Raw genomic sequence first — 18945 nt, 5'->3', positions numbered from 1 at the left:
AAAAACAGCCAGCCATTTCATCATAGAATTCCTCCCTTTGCTTCGTATTCTCCGACCCAGATATCGTTCTATGACTCGTTCTTCTGCTGTCTCTCGTGTTCGATAATTTGCTTGCTCCAGCTAGATACAACGAAAGTAGAGCTCATCAGTAAGGGGATAGCCAAATGGAATCGATTCCGGAGGAGTAACTGACTAGCGACTGGGAAAGAATCTGCCGGGCTCGGGCATCTTCTCACGGCGCTCACGCTCGGCGCTGAGGCTCCAGGTCGCGGCAACAATTCCGATAACAGCTGCACCGATGATGGCCGTGTTGGCTTTCCAGTTTGCTGGCTGAGCATACCAGCCTCCTGCGGGAGACCAGACTTCCTTGGGGTACCTTCCGAGATGACGCCGTTAGCCCTTCGACCGGGAGATATGGATTATTGTAAACCAGAAACTCACGGGATCTTGCCACCACCGCCCATTTTGGCTTCACAGAGGAATTGGGAGTGGGAAAAAGGGTATGGGGAGAAGGTATAAAACGGGGGGTTATTAATGGGCGGCAGCTCAGTCGTTGCAGCCGAATTGGCCGTCGACGTCCCTCAGTCCCGTGATCCTATCACCCGATCGGGTTTAGCGCCCCCTCTCTTCCCACGAGACCGCCCGGATCCCGTGACCTGCGCCGGTCGAACATTTTCTCTCTCCAGCAAAGCAAAAAAGTTGCTTTTCTGCCCCGGTTATTTTGAGACTGTGCTCCCTCCCACGCTTTGGCTTCCCTGTTTATTCTTTTCTCCTGGCCGCTCTATAAAGCTCATTTCTCGCACATTCGTCCAGATGAAAAGGCTGCAGCTCCAACGATGGAGCAGTTCGGTCCTTTCGCCGCAGGTCCGGACTGGTAGCCGCCTGCAGCACCATCTCTACACAGGACTCCGGTGCCAATCGACTGTTTCGCCTGTGTCCCAGGCCGAGGACGAACCATTGACGCATGAACAATTGCACGTGTCGCCAATTCCTTCCCCCAACTCCCAAAAGTCCAAATACAGCCTCCCCTCCCCGCCAGTAGAAGCCGCACGCGAGTCGGCAAAACTGGCCGCCCTCCACGCTCGTCTTTACCTGCCCTCACGGTTACCCCTCGAGACCCTTGCACGATCGTTGGTGGATGCGTCGGCGGATCCGAATTCGAATTTTAACAATGCATCGCTGGCCACGCTGGGCCATGACCTTTTGACCTACTACACCTCCGAGCACCTCATCTGCACATATCCTCGACTCCCCATGGCAGTTGTGTTTGCGGCGATGTATGCGTACGTCGGGCCCAAGACTTTAGCGTCAATGACTCGGGAATGGGGTGTGGAGCACGCTGCCACCCCCGGGGGCGAGGTTGATCCCGGTTTCTTGCAGTTCAAGAGGATCGACCCGGGGACCGAGATCGGGGAGGGACAATTGAATGGGACGACACGGCCCAACGACCACCGGAGATGGAGAGTGTCGATGAGCTCGCGGGTTGTGTACGACAACGAATTCGGTGAGCCGGTCCAAGACCCCACCAAGAACGATGGGCCACCGAGGCCGCTCCCCCAGGGCATCACCGCGGAGCAGGCTAGTGCTAATTTCGTCCGGGCTGTCATGGGATCCATCTACCTGCACGCTGGCCGCCCGGCGGCCAAGCGGTTCTTCGAGCAACATTTCCTATCGCGACACCTGAGCCTCACAGAACTGTTCGACTTTTCGCAGCCGGCCCGGGATCTCAGTCGGTTGTGTGCGCGGGAGAGCTTCGAGCCCCCTGTGGCGAAGATCATCAGTGAGACTGGTCGCAAGAGTCGGCACCCGGTCTTCGTGGTTGGCATCTACTCGGGTGAGGATAAGCTGGGCGAGGGCGCTGGCGCCAGTCTGCTTGAGGCCCGATCCCGGGCAGCGGTTGCGGCGCTTAAGGGATGGTACTTGTACAGCCCATTGAATGTGCGCGTGCCCAGTTCGACGGAGGAGGAGAGTTCAGCACCGTGGAAGCCCGTCCATGTGGATCTGGGTGAGGTGATTGTGTAGGTTGTAAGGAGGGGATCTAGGAATATCTTTCATTTCACGTGTTTGATGTCTGTTTTTTTTTTCTTTTTTTCTTTTTTCTTTTCTGTTTAGGGAAAAGAAGAGGGTCCAGGTTGGTTGCAAAGAAGTTTTTTATGTATGGGGTCTCTTACTTTGCCAAACGATCAGGAAGCTGTACAGTATGGGTAAATCTACTATTTCTATTCTCTTGATGTGTTAATGCGGTTCGTTATGTACAAGTTTGATGTTTTGGTAGTTTATGGACTGGATAGCAATGAATTGATATTTGCAAGCATTAGTCCACAGTGTCTGCCATCAATTGGTTTCACACCCCTGTATTTATATCTATCTTTACCCCGGATGTTCGGAAGTCCAGCTTATATCGGAGCTAAGCACCATCGGCCCGCACCTCCAATCGTGAGAGAATTTAGGCATTCCTATTAAATATTATAGTGTTGTAAATGATATTTCAATTTCAAAGGCCAGAATGATGCATGTATAATTCAATAAAACCCTAAGCCGCTGCTGCAGCAGGTAGGAAGACGCGTTTCCTCTAGAGTTGCTGTCAGTACATACTCAAAACCATCGCACTCGCAGAGTACATATGCAAAAACAGAAATAAACATACCGAAAGAGCAAGCGACCCCACTAACGCAACCGCAGACCCGGCATACGCCACGATAAACCTAACCCGTCAGCCCTAAGAACATCGACATTCGCTATTCTAATTCAAACTTACACCTTATCCATATTGGACACGATCAAACTCAGCGCGCCTTCCCGCAACTCAGGCGACAAAGCTTGCAGCACCTGGCTACTAGTCCCCGAAATCGCGGCCTGCAACTGATCCTTGGGATATTGGGGCAGGAGATCCTGGAGCTGGACCGTGGCCCCGTTGACGAAGACGGCGCTGGCAATTGCTAGGCCTAGTGCGATGCCACCAATTTGCGCTGGGTTGGTTTAATCAGTGTTTCTAATTGCGGCGGATTGAAGGGTTGGTTGAAGTTATACATACCGACCATCATGAAACTGACTGCGTATCCCAAGTCTTCAGGGGCAACGACTGCTTGGATCACGGCGTAGCCGGCCTGGACGAATGCTCCGCCGCCAATACCGAGGAGGGCTTCGAAGCCGTAGATGTAGGAGGGGGATGTGTGGTTGTCGATTTGCGCTGGTAGATGGGTCAGTTGGACATTGAATATCTGGGACTGAATCGACGAGACTTACAGAGGCACACGTTTGCTATAAGCATCAAAGCGGCGCCAATGGCATACCAAGGCATGTAGTAGCCCAACTTGGACATCAACCACCCGTTGGTCAAGATAGTCGCGCAAAGCAGGAAGATGAGCGGCAAGAGACGCACGGCAGAAGCTAAGGCATCATCTCCCCAGGTAAACTGGAAGAAAATGGGAACATAATAGACGGGAATAAACACGGCCGCATTACACGTCGCCGCCAGGATAAACAGAAGCACAGCCTCCTTGTTCCGTAAAAATTGGATGGGGAACATGCGATCCGTCGCGGATGTGAAAATGTTAAGAGTCTGTTGAATACCGAACAAGATCCAAAGAACACCGCCGACGGTGAAGAGAGTGATAATAGCAGCGCTCCTCCACTCATACAGTCCTCCGCCGAAGTTGATTGGCATGATCGTGGTGATGATAGCTCCCATGCTTAGGATGCATCCTACTGAGTCGAAGCTGCGCAGCCGCTGGCCAAGAGAAAGGTGTTTGCATGGATGAGCGGTGTTGGGGAGGAGGAAGACCCAGATGGGAGCTAGAACGGCACCGATGATGAGGTTGATGTAAAAAGCCCAACGCCAGGTGACTTTTTCAAACGCACCGCCAATAACGGGGCCGAGGACAGTTCCAATACCCCAGACCAGACCACTGACTGAATGTCAGCTTGATAGCATCAAGCAGGGGATTCAAGAACACTCACACAAGACTAAGATACATAGGTCGTTCTTGCTCGGTGGTATTGACAGAAAGTAAGATCATCACCCCGATATAAAGACCAATGCCTCCAGCGCCTGTAAAGACGCGGCCCACGATTTCCGCATTAATATCTGGGGCAGCTCCGCATAGCGCCGACGCGGCCATGAAGATAACACAGGAAAGCAGATAGAGCCATTTTACGCGGAAAAGGCCGTAAATCTTGCTCAGAGGCATGATGACCGCGACACCTCCAATTTGAAACCCAACGGAGAGCCATCCCAATTGATCAACCGAGGAAAAGTCATTGATCATTGCCTGTACGATGGTTATGAGCGAACTGATTGGATTGTTTTCAAGGAGCACTGTACCGGCAAGATGTCGGCGACGATGGTGTTGTCCAGCGCATAGAGGAAGATGCTGGACAGGATACTGACGACAACGAGAAACCACTGGAAGGCCGAAGATTAGTTCTATTTCATCTCTTAGGCAGAGGCATGCTATACCGAGAAGCCTCGCACTTTCCGGCGCTCGGGGCCAAATGATTGCTCGACATCAACCTCGTTGGTGAACTTGGGTTCAGAGGCTGCCGCCTCGTGGGCATCGTCCAGGGAATCGACCATGGTGCGCAATTCGTCGGAATTGATGTTGACGAGTGATAGAGAGAAGACGGAGGAAATCGGCTCACTTCAACGAAAGAAAAGAGGCTCTCATCTTTCTCGAGGATTCCGGAATGTTGAGTTAGATTGGTAATCAGATACACTACATGCAGGTTTTTTCCACCCATGTCGTGAAGGTTCCTCGTATCCTTAACAAAGAATGATTAGAAATCAAGCCTGTGGGAATCTGCACTTGTCCGCTAGCGCGGGAAGGCACAGGGATCCCTGTCTGAACGGCTTCAGGTTAATTGGAATTAATGGTTTTATTACTTATTCCTTACGGCGCCAAAGTCAGCACTAATGCGCGGGTGATTCACGCTGATCCACACCGGGTGGTGTTCCGGACGGGAATACGAAGTGATAAGCAGCGGCCTGTCCGGATCTAGGTACATTTCCGACTAGGGCGATATTTCCTGTAGATTGAAATCCTCAAGAATGTACACAGCCGCAGCGTTGAGTAAGATCATAAGCCCTAACGTTCCGTCTGTCAGCCGTAAGCACTTTCGGCTAAGGTTGTCATGTAAGAACCTCATCCATCAGGAACAAAGCTGACTGCTTGAGCTATTCGGCTCCTTCAATGTAGCCATTGGGCGTGAGAATGGCATTCATGGAGGAGAGCCATCGCCAGCCGAGCGCAATAAATGCCTCTTGTCTAGCCTGGTTCTACTGTTCAAGCCCGTCCGTCTGAGCCTTCGCATGAGCATCGGTCAACAAAATGTCTGTTCTCTCTCTCCTCCCGCTGGCCACTGCCACTCTCTTCACAGCAGGTGTTTCTGCCAGCGCACTTCACGCTAGAAACTCCTCTACCCAAAGTGCACCTGTGGCCTACACTTGCGGACCTAAGACCGCCAACGTCACCTGCATCAACCGATACCAGAGTGTTCTCCCTCCGTCTTTCTCGCGCGACGCTGATCCAACTGTCGGATACTCCGGCACATTAGTCCCTGATGACCCGTCATGGGCATCTCTTGTCCCCAACGCGGATTTTGTCATCTTCGACAAGAAGCGCGGGCTCGAGCTGCTGGGCGCATCCCCGAAAATCGCCCACAACTACATTCCAGTGTTGAACGTCATCCACGAAGCCCCGATCTATGTGCCGGAGCTCAACAAGCTGTTCACCACCCAGGATGGGCCACCGGGAAACCTGACCAACATCATGATCGATTTGAACGTCGATCCCCCCAAGGTTGAGGCCTTCGTGACGGATCCGCCCATTTACCAACCAACAGGAGGCATCCTGCATGATGGAATGATCTACTGGGCCGTCCAGGGTAACAATGTGACTCTCCCCAATGGACTGAAGCAACGCCCTGGCGTTGCAAGGGTTGATCCCAAGACCCTCAAGGCCGAATGGCTGCTGAACAACTACTACGGGTTCTTCTACGGAGGCTTGAATGACCTGACGGTCGACGATGTCGGCGACGTCTGGTTTACTGACAGCGGTACGCCTTCTTCTGACATCTTTCAGATGAAATGGACTTGCTAACGGGATTAGACTACGCCTATGGCCTGGGCCTCTCCAACATGTCCAACCAAAACCAGCTAGCCACATACCGCTTCCGCCCATCCACCGGCGAAGTCCAAATTGCCGACGCCAGCCTCCAACATCCCAACGGCATTACCTTCTCCCGTGACGGTAAAACCCTCTACGTGACAGACTCGGGCCTGGAAACGGTCGGCCCGGACGCCAGCACCCAGGGCTTCTACAACTACCCGATCCGTATCTACTTCACGTCGACGAACGCGCGCAATGTCTACGCGTGGGACGTAGAGCGCACTGAGACGGGAGCGCCAATCCTCAAGAATAAGCGAAACATTTTCCAGTCGCTGGAGGGGAGTCCCGATGGGATCAAGGTGGCTGCCAACGGGTTTCTCGTTGTTGGATCGGGATTGTCGAATGGGGTTGATATCTTAGATCAGTATGGATCGGTTATTGCGAGGATTCAGACGAATCATCCGGTTGAGAATATTGCGTGGGCAGGCGAGGATTTGAAGACGTTGTTTTTGGTGGGGATTGGAGGAATCACCAAGGTAGATTTCGATCTGCAGGGCCCGGATCCGAAAAATTATTTCATTAAATAGTGCGCTTTACTCTGTAGCCAAGCGAGATGAATTGAGCCTTATCTGATACTGTCCATTGTTATACGGTAGAAAATGTAATGAGAGGATGGGAACAGTGCTTGTACACCATGGTTCAGACAGCCATACAAGATAATGACAGAAAGCATTTAGAACGCCAAAATTCTTGGATTTAAAAGATCTCAAGACAATTATCTGAGGCTGTCATAAGACACGATCTATATGACTACTGACTACACATGAAGGTTCCTATCTACATCTCACAATGATGCACTTGCAAATTTCAGACATACCATCGAGCCTTCAACCAGGCTGGCCTTATACCAGTACGGAGTACTCCGTGTAATATCGTATAGATGCGGCAGATCGTGAGGCTGTAGAGTTCCAGGCGGGGCCTTTCTCGTATTTTTGACAAGGGCAGGGGAGCCAGTCATGCGAGAATCATGATTATTTCTCAACCACAGCGGGTGTCAGCGTGGGGAATTCTATAAGCGCTAGCGTCTGGAAGTTTTCCAATGAGAGTCATGGTCTGCTATAACAAAGATAGTTGATTTCAAAGCATATCGAAGAGCGAAGAACTATACTATGCTTCGCCTGGAGGACATATATATACCACTCCCTCCCTGATGTCTAAATTCTCATTCATTCCCAATTCGCATTCAAATCTACTACAGTACTACTTCATCCTTTCCCCTATCCTTTGCACAATAAACCGTTAAAATGGCCTCCTACCTGATCACGGGAGCCTCGCGAGGTATTGGCCTTGCCATAGCCGACCTCCTTGCCTCCAGGCCCGCATCGGAGGTGTCTACTGTCTTCGCTGCGTTCCGCACAGAGACCGATGAGCTTAAGCAGCTGGTCTCCAAATCTGCTGGTCGGGTGCAACAGGTGAAGATCGATGTGACCGACGAAGCCAGCACCAAGCAGGCTGCTGCCGAGGTTGAGAAGCAGCTTGACGGCAAGGGTCTTGATGTGCTGGTGAACGGAGCTGGAGTTATGAACTTCACCCCTGATGGCATTGAAAATATGTAGGTTTTCATTTCTCTCTGCGGAAGTCTTACGGGAAGCTGACTAGGAAAGGACGGACCTCGAGTCGACATTCACAACTAATGTCACCAGTGCACACCTAGTCACTGCTGCTTTCCTGCCGCTGCTCAAGAAGGGTAACCTAAAGAAGGTCGCCAACATGTAAGTCTCATCAATTATGGTTGATTTGATTGTGTCCGTGCTCACGATCATAGCTCCACGACACTGGGCTCTATCGAGTGGTCCCCTCGCTACGCCCTGTTCCCCGTCCCTGCATACAAGATCTCCAAGGCCGCTCTGAACATGTTGACCGTGCAATACGCCCAGTCCTTCGCGGAGCAAGGTTTCACGTTCCTCATTATCTCCCCTGGTGTAAGTTGCTAACCTAACCCTCTGTACTCCGCATTGAGACTGACTCTTCCAGTGGGTCCGCACCAACCTCGGTGGCGACACGGCCGATCTTTCGGTTGAGCAGAGCTCGACGGGTGTCATGGAGGTCATTGACAACGCAACTTCCGCAGACAACGGGAAATTCTACAACATCAAGGTGCCCGGATGGGAGAATGCGGAGGGACTTAACCGCTACGACGGTCTCCAGGCCCCTTGGTAAATACCATGTCGATATGAAACTGTAGATTGGAAATCTTAGCAATGTGGAATATCTTTTGAGGCTCAAAGTGTGAATATCTATGGATTGTGCGCTAGATACCCGAGGTGCGTCTATGGAAGTTATCCGAATAACGTCGTATTTTCAGATGTCTCAATCTCAGTATGGCCAAAATGAATCGGATAGATCATAATTGTGGTCATTTTGTTATCTAGAAAGCGAAACTTGAATGTGGAAAGCGTTTGCATAGGAACAGTCCGTCGCCTTCGTATCGGTCGAGCATCACCGTAGCTGACGATTGGGGATGGCGAATTCCGATCGCTTGTAGGTTGAGCTTACAAAAGCTTAAAAGGGCTTGGGTTACAGTGCGAGTCCCATAGAATATGATACGTGATATGCTTCCCCAGAAAACGTGACGGACAGGCATCATATCCTATCAGCCATTGTTTATGGCTGGAAACAACAATGGCATGAAGCGGCATTTTGACCTACGTCGGGATTTACCATGAGTATCAGCTGTGTTCCGTCATGACCTTGACCATCTTGCACTTCGCGTCAGCACATCACGTCAATCCATCAAATTTAACATGCTCTACTGGCAGCTGCGGCACTGGGTCAAGATGAGGGATTTGAGCTAAGGGAGGGTGAAAATGTCGTGACAGACATCTCGCTGACTGGGGGTTACTCCAACCTGAGCGTAGAGATGAAACTATGCCAGCGGTACTTGTATGTACTTGCAGCTTCTTTCTTTGCGCTAGCCAATCTGGATACGAGAGGCGGACGACCCCTCTTCAGTGTGCATAGTGGTGGGCTGACGACAGTAGTTAGCCAGGATAAATTTGTAAGCTGACACGCAGTTATAAAATCCTCCCCTGAGACTTTTCCCACCGATTCATCTTCACAACCCATCATCCAACATGTCTAGCAATCAAGCTGCCTGGATCCCAGAGGCCCGTCAACAGTTGACCGTCGGCCCCGCTCCAACACCGAAGCCAGGGCCTGGTGAGTTGGTTATTCGGAGCCGTGCAGTTGCAATCGTGAGTCTTGACTACTCGGCCTTGGGTTTTGTACTAATGCTGATGTCTTGTTTTAGAACCCTGTCGACTGGAAGATCCAGTGAGTCGTCTCCATTTCATGCAATGCTCCTCAGCCGCTAATCTAGCAGGGATTATGGTATTTTAATCCAGAATTACCCCTTCATCGTGGGAGAGGATGTTGCTGGCACCGTTGAGGAAGTCGGAGAGGGAGTGACTCGGTTCCAGAAAGGCCAAAGAGTAATCGCGTTAGTTGCACCCTGCCCAATTAGTATCGAATCAGCCTAATTCCCTGATCAAGACATCTCCTGTCGCTGAAGACCGCGAACGCCGCGCATTCTGCTTTCCAACTGTATCCAGTGGCACAAGAAAACGCGACAGCTGCGATTCCCGAACCCCTGAGCTTCGAGCAAGCTGTCACATTGCCGCTGGCCATCTCAACTGCCTCCGTGGGACTGTATCTCCCAGACTATCTTGGTCTTCCGCTTCCATCGACTAGTCCTGAGTCAACTGGCAAGACCATCTTAGTCTGGGGCGCCGCATCATCTGTTGGTGCGACAGCCGTTCAGCTTGCTGCTGCCTCGGGCCTGAGAGTGACTGCGACGGCTTCTCCTGCTAATCATCAGTTTGTCAAGGACTTAGGGGCAAGCGTTGTCTTTGACTACAGGTCTCCTACTGTCGTGAACGATATTGTGAACGAACTCAGAGGAAAAGAGATCGCCGGAATCTATGATTCTATTTCCGAAGAAGCCACCTTTGAGCCACTTGCCGCCATTGCAAAGGAGCTTGGCGGTATCCCGGCTGCCTCTGTGTTGCCCTACAAGAATCCTTCGGAGACATTCAAGCCTAAATCTGGTGATTCCAACTAGACTTTCCATAACTCGAAAAGATACTGACAGGATACTCTAGTGTCCGCCCTTGCCATAGTGACGCCTCCAAACGAAAAGATTGGCCAAGCTATCTGGGAGGAATATGTGCCCAAGGCGCTCGCCAGTGGACAGCTGCAGGCCAAGCCCGATCCGGTCGTTGTTGGACATGGACTAGACAAGATCCAGCACGCATTCGACGTGCAGAAGGCTGGTGTTTCCGGGAAGAAGATCGTTGTTACTCTATAGTTTCTGCCATAGTTTCTATTCCTTGCAGACTTCACTAGCCCTAGGAATGCAAAGAAAAATTTTCAACTCTTTCTGGATACGACAATACGAGAAGAGCCTAAACGTGTGGTACTTGAGAATTCTCAAAATAATTCATGGAAGGACGGCTCTTCAGATGACGCTAAAGTAAGGATCTACTGGACCAGCATAGCCTACAGCAGTAACCTATAGGCAGCAACGTGATACTTGTCCAGCTTTCTTCAGCAGGATCCTTCTCGGTCATGCAATAACGCAACCGTCAGCACTAAGTCATAAAACGCTGACACCGGCTCCACACTCTGACATGCAGCCTTATGGTGATTACGGTCATCACCAAGCCTCGGCCCCACTGGGGCCGAAGCTTCCTAGTAAGTATTCTCATCGGCAAGCCGTGAGTTGAACCAATTGTCTTGTTCGACCAGAGCTAGGGAGCCATGGTCTTACGGTGACATGGGGGCAAAGTCATCTATCCTAAGCCTTGTTGGATCTAACACTGTCTCCAGGATCAAGTTTGCGAACGATTACCGTATACCGTATGGAGACACTCTTGATACCACTCGTGATGGTAAATTTAGGTACGAGGGCGTATTCAAGCCTCATTGCCTCCGTGGTAAATGGCAAAGTTTGAGGTGTTAGCTCTCTTGACAACCATATAAAAGTACGCAATGACCCAATCACCAGGATGATCTTCTATCCTTGAACTCCTCCATTGAAATCGTACATCTACCCATGTGGCCCCCCTGCAACATGCGTCCCATTCTCTTGGCAATTCTTACGCTATGGGCGTCATTGGCCCAATCAGCTCCATTGTCCACCGAGGACAACTCTCGCCTAATCGGCTCCTCATTCGGCGTCCCCCAGAACGCTACCTATGACTACGTTGTTGTGGGCGGTGGAAATGCCGGCCTGACAATAGCCGCTCGTCTTGCCGAGGACTCCTCGATTTCAGTTGCCGTCATCGAAGCAGGCACCTTCTATGAAATCTCTAATGGCAATCTCAGCCAAATCCCAGCCTACGATACATACTGGAGCGGAAAGGATCCCGAAAATGTCAGTCCGGTTGATTGGGGGTTTATTACAACGCCACAAGACGGCCTCCTGAACGCCAGTGTTCATTATGCTCGCGGTAAAGCCCTAGGCGGATGTACCGCGCGCAACTACATGGCGTATCACATAGGAACCATCGAGTCTTACGAGAAATGGGCCGACCAGGTCGGCGATGACAGCTACACCTATGATGGCCTTCTGCCTTACTTCCAGAAGAGTCTCAATTTCACGCCTCCGGGGCCGTCTAGGGCTGCCAATGCGACTCCAAGCTATGACGAGGCATCGTTGGGGTCGGGCGGTGGGCCATTGTCTGTGACCTTCTCAAACTACGCCAATGCCATGTCGTCCTGGGTTGAGAAGGGATTCGCAGCGATTGGAATCAAGCCGATTCAGGGGTTTACCAGCGGTGCGCTTAATGGGTCTGCTTATGTGCTGGAGACGATCAATGCGGCTGACCAGACGCGCGAGTCTTCTGAGACTGCATTTCTGCAGCCTGCGTTAGAGTCGACTTCACTGACGGTCTACCAGTCTACCTTGGCGAAGAAGGTTTTGTTTGATTTGGAGAAGACGGCAAACGGTGTGCTGGTCGAGTCGGATGGCGTTGAGTACACTTTGTCCGCTAGAAAAGAGGTCATTGTCTCGGCTGGGGCTTTCCAATCTCCTCAGTTGTTGATGGTGTCTGGTGTGGGACCCAAGGCTACTCTTCAGAAACACAACATTCCCGTCGTGGCAGACCGACCTGGTGTAGGCCAGAACATGTGGGTGAGTAGACCCAATGTAAAACACGGAGCAGAGAAGATGACTGACTGATTTTAGGATCACATCCTGATGGGACCAACCTACCGCGTCAACGCCATCACTTCATCCTCACTGGCAAACCCAGATGCCCTCAGCGAAGCCAATGACCTCTTCATCAACAAACAAGAAGGCATCCTCACCAACTCCGGCGGCGACTTCCTTGCCTGGGAGAAAATCCCCTCCTCTTACCGATCCCCCTGGCCCGACAACACCCTCTCCGCTCTAACCCAGTTCCCCAGCGATTGGCCTGAAGTCGAGTACCTAAGTATGAGCGGATTTCTAGGCTACCAGCAGAACTACCAGCGCGATGCTCCAACGGACGGATACAACTATGCAACCGTGTCTACGGCACTAGTCGCCCCGCTCTCTCGAGGAACTATCGACATTTCTTCAGCTGATATGGCTGACGCGCCGGTAATCAATCCAAACTGGCTCACTCATCCCGCGGACCAGGCGGTTGTGGTGGCGGGGTACAAGCGCGTGCGGGAGATGTTCAATAGCACTGTCATGGAGGATATTCTGATCGGGCCTGAGTATTTCCCGGGCGAGGATGTGCAGAGTGATGCAGAGATTTTGGAGGTTATTCGCAAGACGGCGAGTACTGTGTATCACGCTGCCTGTACTTGTGCTATGGGTAAGGAGGATGACGAGAAGGCCGTCATTGACACCAAAGCGAGGGTATACGGAGTGAAGGGGCTGCGGGTGGTTGATGCTTCGTCGTTCCCGATCTTGCCCCCGGGACATCCGATGGCTACTATTTGTAAGTCCCATTTCCTTGTTTTGGAAACTTACGGCGGACTGTAACTGACCCTGACAGACGCTCTTGCTGAGAAGATTGCCCATGATATCCTGAGCTCATAGAGAGCAATTGCAATGTTTGGAGAGGTTGGCACGATGCACTATGCTCCATCTGGCCCAAGTGTCTAGCAGCGATCCACAAGGGACGATCACGGCATGGCATTTGCAGCTGCCAGCATTTGACAGTGCTCAACTAGCTTCTATTGCCTATTAACACCCCTGTACGGAGTATATCTGAAGCAGTTTTTGAGTTTCATTGGAGTTGAGGTTTGGTTGTTTACTGTTTGTTTACATGGAACCGTGTCACTGTACTGAGGAATAATAAACACAGAGTACACAATAATACAGCAATGGATATTCATGTCTTTTTCGATATAATTTTCTTCTTTTTTTTCCATCTGGACTAATAGTACTCTTACAGTACGCTATCAGCACTGACCCCACCTGGTCTGTCACCCTCACAACCAGACGGCGCCGTCGGGTATAAACAAACCACAAGAACCAGCAAGAAGCCCAATGAATATAAATACACAGGCATCATAAAAAAGAAGAGAAAGAGAGAGAGGGAAAGGGAAAACAACAAGAAGACACAAACACTGACTCCATCCCCAGTAGAGGCATTTTTCTGCTCCTCGCGTTCTCCTTTTCTGGCGGCCATCCCTGATTCCTAAGCCAACAACTTCTATTTGGACTGACATCATTCATTTCTTTTTCTTTCTGCTTAAAATACTGAAAAGAAAGAATCTTCTACGAGGGACATAATACTACTGATTGCCGACATCGCGTCTGTCGCTTACCGTCGCTGTCTTTTGCTCTCTTCGTCGCCGCTTCTTTCTCCGTCCTCCCATTCTCCCTCCCTCTTACTCACCTCCCTCAACTTCTTCACCCTTCGTCGAATCTGCGACTTTTCAACCAAAATCGCGTCGCTACGATTATACTCTTCGCTATCAAATCGGCTGCTTCTCACCAGCTCGTTTAATCCGCCGCGTTCCATCGCATTTCGCCGTCTTCATTTGCTTCCCCTCCTTCTTACCCCCGCAAACAGTCCTCTGCGAGCGCCGGCTGAACGAGACTCAGAACGTCGCGAAAAGGTATGGGCTATCTTTTTGTTAATCAATATGGTTATTGTCGTCTGTGACTCAAGCGCAGTTGAGCATTTCTGCTGTCTGAGATCTTTTATGGCATCTTTTGGCCTTCCCCTCATCTCTCCTTCCGGATTTTCCCTTTGTTTGCGCTCGCCGGAGGAGTACCAAAAAGTACATTGTGCTAATCATTCGCGTTGGCTGTGGCAGATCTTTTCAGTTTTACGCGTAGTGTCGATTCTCCCTACGCTACCATCTGAACGCCGTCGAACTCCCTGCTTCGCCGTCTAGACCACCCTCCTCTATGTCCGCGTGTCGCTAAATCCCTCCTCGTCGCGATCATGGAGTCAAAGGCTGCGGAGCTATTAGCTGCGCTGAAGAATGTCAACCTGTCCATTGACGCCAAGGCTGCGCATCTGACAAGCGTCAAATCCGATATCAAACAAAAGAATGTCCCCGAATCTGCCGTTACAACCATTTTCGAAGCGCTGCGCCTCGCCCTTACATCTCAGCATTCGTCGCTGCTTGGTGGCGGTTTCTCAACTTTAGGTCATTTCTTGAAACGATTGTTTATTCAGGATCAACATCATCTGATCTCGGGCCAAGGTCGGATGCTCTATCCTATTCTGTTGGAACGACTGGGAGACCGCAAAGAGCGCACTCGAGCCCAAGCAGCCCAGGCATTCACTGATATGTGGCCGGCAGCAAATGCTGATGTTGAACACTACGTGCTGGAAATTGCGCTGGTTGGCAAGAATGCCAGAGCCAGGGAGATGAGTATGATATGGTTGGCGAATGTATGTTCGTTCCCTTCCCGCATCTTTATGCACCAATATCTTACATTCCTGTGCAGATGACAAAAACCCATGGACTTCTATTCCGTGCATACGTTCCCAGACTGGTTGGCTGTCTGGAAGACGCCGACAGTGCGGTCCGCGACACGGCAAAGATGACCGTGGTTGAACTGTTCCAGTACGTGATATCTGCGGTTTTTTTTTTTTTTTCTTTTTTTTTGATAGTCTAACATAACTAGGAATGCCCCTGCGCGTGCCAAATCCGATTTAACCAAGCAATTAAACGCTCATAATGTTCGAAAATCAATCGCAAACTCCATTCTGACCAGCATTGGACTAAGCTCCACAGACGGAGAACATTCGGCACCTTCGCGTCCTGCATCTCGGGCTGAGGCCCTGCATCAACGTCCAGTTTCGGTCATGTCTTCACGTTCGCAATATCGTGTTGAGTCACCAGGTATGCCTCCGGCCTGGCCATATGAAGAAATCAGGCAACTGACGTATTTTCAGAGCCTGAACCTGTTAGAACGCAACGCCCCGTCTCCAGACTGGACCGCGAACGAAGTGTTGGCCCGCCTCAGCGCGCCGCAATTGACGAATATCCTGACGAGCCGCATGGTTCCCAAAATGACTCCGAAGACATTGAGCCTCTCGTTGTGGCATCATCCCGCGATGTCGACGACATGGTGCGCGACATGCTTCCTTGGTTCGAAGGTCGAGAGACCGAACAAAACTGGGTTCCGCGTGAACGCAATGTCATTACCCTTCGGCGTCTTACCCGCGGCAACGCACCGCACTCGTTCCCGACCCAGTTCTTTAACGGCATGAAGACACTGTTGGATGGTATTTTCAAGGTGGTTAACTCTTTGCGGACGACACTGTGTACTACGGGTTGTCTCATGATTCAGGACCTGGCCAAGACATGCGGTCCTCGCATCGATTCAATGGTTGAAATTATTATGCAGAATCTCATCAAGCTCTGCTCGGGAATGAAGAAGATCAGTGCGCAAAGCGGCAACGCTACGGTCGATGTCGTTATCGGCAATGTGACATTTACGCCGCGTATTCTGCAACACATTGCGAGTGCTGCCCAGGACAGAAATGCTCAGCTGCGTCTGTATGCAGCAGGCTGGATCAAGACTATCATTCAGAGGCAGGCGCGCCACAAGAGCTCCATGGAGCACGGCGGTGGCCTTGATATGCTTGACAAGAGTATCAGGAAGTGTCTGTCGGACGCCAATCCGTCTGTTCGGGAGACGACGCGTGTCACATTCTGGGTTTTCAATAGTGTTTGGCCAAGGAAAGGAGAAGAGTAAGTTCTCTTTCACAGCTTGTCTGCTATTCAGTCTGACACCGAACAGGATCATCTCTACTCTCGATAGTAAGTCGAGATCCCTGTTGGAGAAGGAGAATCCAAACGCGGATCGATCCTCGGCGAATACTCCATCGGCATCTCGAAAAGGCCTCTCCAGCAGCACGTCGTCTGCCATGTCCAGTCGCTCTGCTTTGAAGGAGGCTATTGCTGCGCAGAAGAGAGCACGTCTGACACCGGGACACACCTTGCCTCCAAGGCCGGAGTCGGCACAGTCGACCTTCTCGGATGCGAGAACGACAGACCTGCCATCCAAATCTTCTACTTCTGCTGTCCGGACTGTCCCTACTGGAACCTCCGTCTCTTCCCTATCATCTGCGCCTATGCGCCCGGGTTCAAGGCCTCGAAGACCGGAAATAACTCGACCGGCGACTGCAGACCCGTACGCTCGTCGAACTGGTGAAGACTCGCGGTCGACTAAAGCAAACTCCGCTCCTAAGGTAGAAAGCTCACCGCGGTCCCTTAAGGCAAAATCGGCTGCTACACCGTCATCAAAGACTCCTCGGCGAGACCCTGTGCATCTGGGCCCCACGATGAGCAAGCCCAAGAAGCTAGACATCTCCAAGTCCCGCCTGCATGATCAAAGTGCGAGCCATTCGCGCAGTGGCTCCCATGATAGTGCGGCACATCATGGGCGGGAGTCGCCCGCTTCAATCCAATTGGAAAGCCCTCCCGGATCGACGATCCAGCGTCCTGTTCCAGCTTTGGAGGAGCCCGTTCCCAGTCTACCTACACTGCCCCCGCCGCGGATGCAATCTGTAGAACGTAGCACCCCGGAGCCTTCACGGGAGCCCACCGCAGATTTGGCCGATGAGCAACTGCCATCTCCGGATGTTATTCCGAACAGTGTCCGAAAACAACCCGCTCCAGTGCAAATCTACGAAGACCCTGCTCCTGCCCCTGCGGAGACCCCTGTGGAAACAGAGAACCAGGCGGAAGTTGTTCCTAATGAATACTATATCTCTGCCGATACGTTGGCTCGTGATGAGCAAGAGCATAAGGATTATGGTGAAGATGTCGGGGCTATGCCTGATGCACCGGCCATGACTGAGCCGGAAAGCCCTCACGAACCTGAACAGGAACCCGCTCAGATTGACGTGGAACAACCGGCCCCAAGCAGCGCATCTCCCGATATTGTTACGCATGATGTCCCGGCTGTTACGCCTGAGCCGGAGCCCGTTTCACAAGAGCACGAGTCTCCGGTGCCCGAGACGAATACGAACGTCGAACAACCCGACTTGGCCCCTCATGAGGCTGAAGACCCGGATAGTCCTTCGTCGGTGATTCACCACCCGGTTACGGTTACAGATGTGGATTATTACGAACCACCTCAAATGCCGTCACCATCGCCTCGTGCGAGAAACAACGAGAACGCTACGTCGCTTCCCAACAAGAGTATCACAATCTCTCCTGAGATCCGCTCCGCACCGAGACACAATGTGTTGGAAGAGATCCCGAACAATGAACCAGCGCGTGACAACAGGACCCCTCGACCTATCGCAGGCAAGCTTCGGTCGCCGGAAACCATGCCGACGGCAGCACCGGCCGTGTCGCGCCGTTGGAAGAAGCTGGAGTCGACCAAGGATCGAAAGCGAAGCATCAGTCCTCGATCGAAGGATCCGGCGAAGGCACGGGAGATGCTCGACAAGGGTATTCAGCGGATCCGGACGAAGACGATGGATATTTTGGGCTATCGCAAACTACAAGGGTTGATTGAGTATCACGATGCAATCTTTGACGACGAAGCGAAATACGACGAGATGTTGGTGGCCTTGCTGAACGAGTTGGAGAGCGCGCCCGAGGAGAGACGAGCAGGCCGATCGCAGGACGTGAAGACACAGGTACTGGTTACGATTCGGTTCCTGTTACGTCAGAACGAAGAGTACTTTGCAGCATACTACCCGAAAGCAATGACGGCGCTGGTTAGTGCTCGCAAGCGCTATGCCTCGAGTTGCCACATCGTCAGCGGCCTGGAGGAAACCGCAGAGGAAATCATCGCCGGCTGTCCAGCGGCGGAGGTCATCGAAGCGGTCCTCGAGCAGATTGAGCACGAAACGCAAGACGAAGAAGGCTACCGCGCCGTGACAATGGGCACGAGTGTGGTGAGTCGTCTGGTGAAGCGGGTAAACGGCGGACCGAGCAAGGGGCGGATGGAAAGTGGACTGGTGGAACGGATTGGAGGATTCTGTGGACGTCACCTGACGGACCGGCAGCCGGATGTCCGACGGCAGGTTACGGATCTGAGTGTGGCGCTGTATCGGGGGATGGAGGACGAGAGCCGGTTTTGGGAGGTGATGGGGTCGCCGCGGGAGAATTCGCGGAATTTGTTGATTTATTATATTCACAAGTAGCTGCGTGTCTTGTTGTTATCTTCTGTTCGTGTGTGTTTTATTACTTTTTACTTTTTATTGTTTGGGATTGGAGGTTGGACTGCAGGCGTTGTACATACGTTAGGAATAATACCAGGTTGGACAAGGATATGCAGGAATCCGTTCTAGAAGGAACGTATTCTCGAATAAGAGACTATTGGCAATAACTAGACACGTCCAGCATCCAGTGACAG

At 51.7% G+C, this 18945-nt stretch overlaps 8 protein-coding genes across 8 annotated transcripts; 6 read left to right on the top strand and 2 right to left on the bottom strand.

Annotated features, from left to right (window-relative positions):
* Positions 1-68: 68 nt before the first annotated feature.
* ACHE_30383S (uncharacterized protein) lies at positions 69-464 on the bottom strand (the record flags this gene model as incomplete). Its single annotated transcript, XM_043276995.1, has 3 exons — positions 69-120; positions 194-376; positions 442-464. The coding sequence occupies 3 exons, from the start codon at positions 462-464 to the stop codon at positions 69-71; spliced, it is 258 nt and encodes an 85-aa protein (XP_043134918.1).
* A 349-nt stretch (positions 465-813) lies between these two features.
* ACHE_30382A (mitochondrial 54S ribosomal protein mL44) lies at positions 814-2022 on the top strand (the record flags this gene model as incomplete). The annotated part of the gene is made up of 1 exon (XM_043276994.1): positions 814-2022. One exon carries the CDS (start codon positions 814-816, stop codon positions 2020-2022), a length of 1209 nt encoding a protein of 402 aa, XP_043134917.1.
* Positions 2023-2533: 511 nt separating this feature from the next.
* On the bottom strand, positions 2534-4576 carry ACHE_30381S (putative MFS drug efflux transporter; the record flags this gene model as incomplete). The annotated part of the gene is made up of 8 exons (XM_043276993.1): positions 2534-2572; positions 2648-2705; positions 2759-2969; positions 3035-3190; positions 3247-3908; positions 3961-4271; positions 4325-4405; positions 4460-4576. 8 exons carry the CDS (start codon positions 4574-4576, stop codon positions 2534-2536), a joined length of 1635 nt encoding a protein of 544 aa, XP_043134916.1.
* Positions 4577-5327: 751 nt separating this feature from the next.
* On the top strand, positions 5328-6694 carry ACHE_30380A (SMP-30/gluconolactonase/LRE family protein; the record flags this gene model as incomplete). The annotated part of the gene is made up of 2 exons (XM_043276992.1): positions 5328-6054; positions 6108-6694. The coding sequence occupies 2 exons, from the start codon at positions 5328-5330 to the stop codon at positions 6692-6694; spliced, it is 1314 nt and encodes a 437-aa protein (XP_043134915.1).
* A 717-nt stretch (positions 6695-7411) lies between these two features.
* ACHE_30379A (SDR family oxidoreductase) lies at positions 7412-8327 on the top strand (the record flags this gene model as incomplete). The annotated part of the gene is made up of 4 exons (XM_043276991.1): positions 7412-7719; positions 7772-7879; positions 7933-8089; positions 8142-8327. The coding sequence occupies 4 exons, from the start codon at positions 7412-7414 to the stop codon at positions 8325-8327; spliced, it is 759 nt and encodes a 252-aa protein (XP_043134914.1).
* Positions 8328-9241: 914 nt separating this feature from the next.
* On the top strand, positions 9242-10473 carry ACHE_30378A (zinc-binding alcohol dehydrogenase family protein; the record flags this gene model as incomplete). The annotated part of the gene is made up of 5 exons (XM_043276990.1): positions 9242-9361; positions 9418-9440; positions 9490-9606; positions 9660-10213; positions 10268-10473. 5 exons carry the CDS (start codon positions 9242-9244, stop codon positions 10471-10473), a joined length of 1020 nt encoding a protein of 339 aa, XP_043134913.1.
* Positions 10474-11238: 765 nt separating this feature from the next.
* On the top strand, positions 11239-13197 carry ACHE_30377A (GMC family oxidoreductase; the record flags this gene model as incomplete). Its single annotated transcript, XM_043276989.1, has 3 exons — positions 11239-12300; positions 12355-13096; positions 13154-13197. 3 exons carry the CDS (start codon positions 11239-11241, stop codon positions 13195-13197), a joined length of 1848 nt encoding a protein of 615 aa, XP_043134912.1.
* Positions 13198-14557: 1360 nt separating this feature from the next.
* On the top strand, positions 14558-18733 carry STU1 (uncharacterized protein; the record flags this gene model as incomplete). The annotated part of the gene is made up of 5 exons (XM_043276988.1): positions 14558-15013; positions 15070-15188; positions 15250-15467; positions 15521-16322; positions 16372-18733. 5 exons carry the CDS (start codon positions 14558-14560, stop codon positions 18731-18733), a joined length of 3957 nt encoding a protein of 1318 aa, XP_043134911.1.
* Positions 18734-18945: the final 212 nt, after the last annotated feature.

This window comes from Aspergillus chevalieri, chromosome 3 (assembly GCF_016861735.1).
Source record: "Aspergillus chevalieri M1 DNA, chromosome 3, nearly complete sequence".
NCBI lineage: Eukaryota > Fungi > Ascomycota > Eurotiomycetes > Eurotiales > Aspergillaceae > Aspergillus > Aspergillus chevalieri.
Note: the sequence above shows the minus strand (reverse complement) of the source record. Positions and strands in the feature narration are given on the sequence as shown.